We start from the raw sequence: 1,931 nt of genomic DNA, 5'->3' as shown, positions 1-1,931 counted from the left end.
TAGTCGTTTAATCTAACTGTTAAATTTTTAATTGATGCCCAGTGCCAGTAAATTATTTTCCTAAATGTTATGCAGTCGCTAGGAACATCCCTAGTACAGCTACTTTCCATACCACTGATATTTATTTAGACTCTTTTTCTCCAATTGATCTTTCTCAATTAACTGTTACTGTACTCTGTCCTAAAAATCTTAGACTGGAATAATGTCACAGTGTTGAAGAACTTTATTTACAATGACGTGGTTCTGAAATTAATACAAATAAGAAATAACATAAACATCTCTTTCACTGGTTCAGCATCTCTCACATTCAGTATTACAGAGAACACCATACCAAATTATGCATGGACAGAAACGGATACCACGAAAGGATTATCATAACGACATAACAGGATGAATAAACACAGAATCATAGTCAATTTAGGCTAATTCTCTCATTTGTGACTCGACACCACCCTCGACACAATTGCTCACTCAAATGCCGTTATGCTTACACAGGGGTTCTTAGCAAAAACAGGTTTGTATGCTAGCACAGAAACTACATCAAGGAAAATCTTTGTGAACATTAACTCTCCACAACAACTGAAAACAACTTAGAAATGAGGAGTAGCCTGTGAAGCCAGGCTACTACCTACTTTGCTTCGACAGTATAGCTGCTGACACACAGCTAATAATAACAGCTGTCCACATGGGTATATTAAATGCAACTGAAATAAAATATGTTCCCAATGTGACTTACTGTTTCTATGAATGCACACTTGCCAGCATTAGTCCACTTCCGTTCAGATCCATAACTTGCCTGCAATTGTTGCATCAAGGATGGACTCTGGCTATTGGCCCCTGTGGGAATCATGCTCCTCCCATGCAGGTAACGCATGCCCGGGCAGGAGGACTTTTTAACATATGTTTTTGAATGTATATAAAACAAATATTTAGGATTGCTTTCTTACATTTGCACAATATCTCTAAAATTAGAAACATCCTGTCTCAGAGTGATCCTGCAAAACTAGTTCATGCATTTATTACCTCTAGGCTGGAGTATTGTAATTCAGTATTATTAGGATGTCCTAAAAACTCCACAAAGCCTCCATTTGATCCAAAATGCTGCAGTGAGTACAGACAAAGACTAGAAAGAGAGAGCATATGTCCTAGAATTATCATCTTATCTTGAAGACCTCATAGTATCCCAGTAGAGCATTTCAGTATCAGACTGCTGGTGTACTTGTTGTTCCTGGAGTATTTAAAAGTAGAATGGGTGGTAGAGCGTTCAGCTTTCAGGCCCCTCATCTGTCGAACCAGTTCACAGTTTGGATTCAGAAGACAGACACCCTGTCTTCTTTTAAGATTATGCTTAAAATGTTCCTTTTTAACAAAACTTCTTTCAGGTGACACTGAATCCTCCCTTACTTACACTGCAATAGTTTTAAGCTTCTACATAGCTACTACTAAGCTACTTTCCATGATGCATGTTTCTTCTTTCCTGACCTTTTCTTTTTTTATCTTTTTTTTTAATCCTGCACTGCATGGATTCTAAGTTGTTTTTTCCTGACAAAGCTTGTCTAACTTGTATTTTTCTTTTATATACAGGCAAAGGTAGATGAGAGTGACAAAACTGTTGCAGAACATGAGAGGTTCCATGACAGCCTTCTAAACATCGAGAAGTGGCTGATGATCATGAAGCAGAAGCTGATGTCCTTCCACAGCCCAACAGGAGAGTGGAGCATAGAGGGGCGCCGGCATGAAGCTGAGGTCTGTGTGTGTTTGCCAGTTACACTGGATGTGCTAAAAACAATTAGATAGATAGATAGAATCAGAATCAGAAAGGGTTTTATTGCCAAAGGTTGAGCAGGTTTACAACATTAGGAAATTGCTGCGGTGCTTCAGTGCAAACATGCTGTCATAAATTGATAGATAGATAGATAGATAGATAGATA

The 1,931-nt window shown here is 38.3% G+C and overlaps 1 protein-coding gene across 1 annotated transcript in view; it reads left to right on the top strand.

The window, feature by feature from the left end:
- The window catches only part of syne3 (spectrin repeat containing, nuclear envelope family member 3), a 42,299-nt gene that overhangs the window by 17,031 nt on the left and 23,337 nt on the right, over positions 1-1,931 (top strand). Inside the window, exon 8 of the mRNA XM_013915169.1 lies at positions 1,585-1,746. Within this exon, the coding sequence (XP_013770623.1) occupies positions 1,585-1,746 (162 nt within the window). The remainder of the gene's footprint in view (positions 1-1,584; positions 1,747-1,931) is intronic.

Source organism: Pundamilia nyererei, unplaced genomic scaffold (assembly GCF_000239375.1).
Source record: "Pundamilia nyererei isolate P.nyererei 1_Seehausen unplaced genomic scaffold, PunNye1.0 scaffold00262, whole genome shotgun sequence".
Classification (NCBI taxonomy): Eukaryota; Metazoa; Chordata; class Actinopteri; order Cichliformes; family Cichlidae; genus Pundamilia; species Pundamilia nyererei.
The sequence above is the reverse complement of the archived record's forward strand: the minus strand, read 5'-3'. Positions and strand labels throughout refer to the sequence as shown.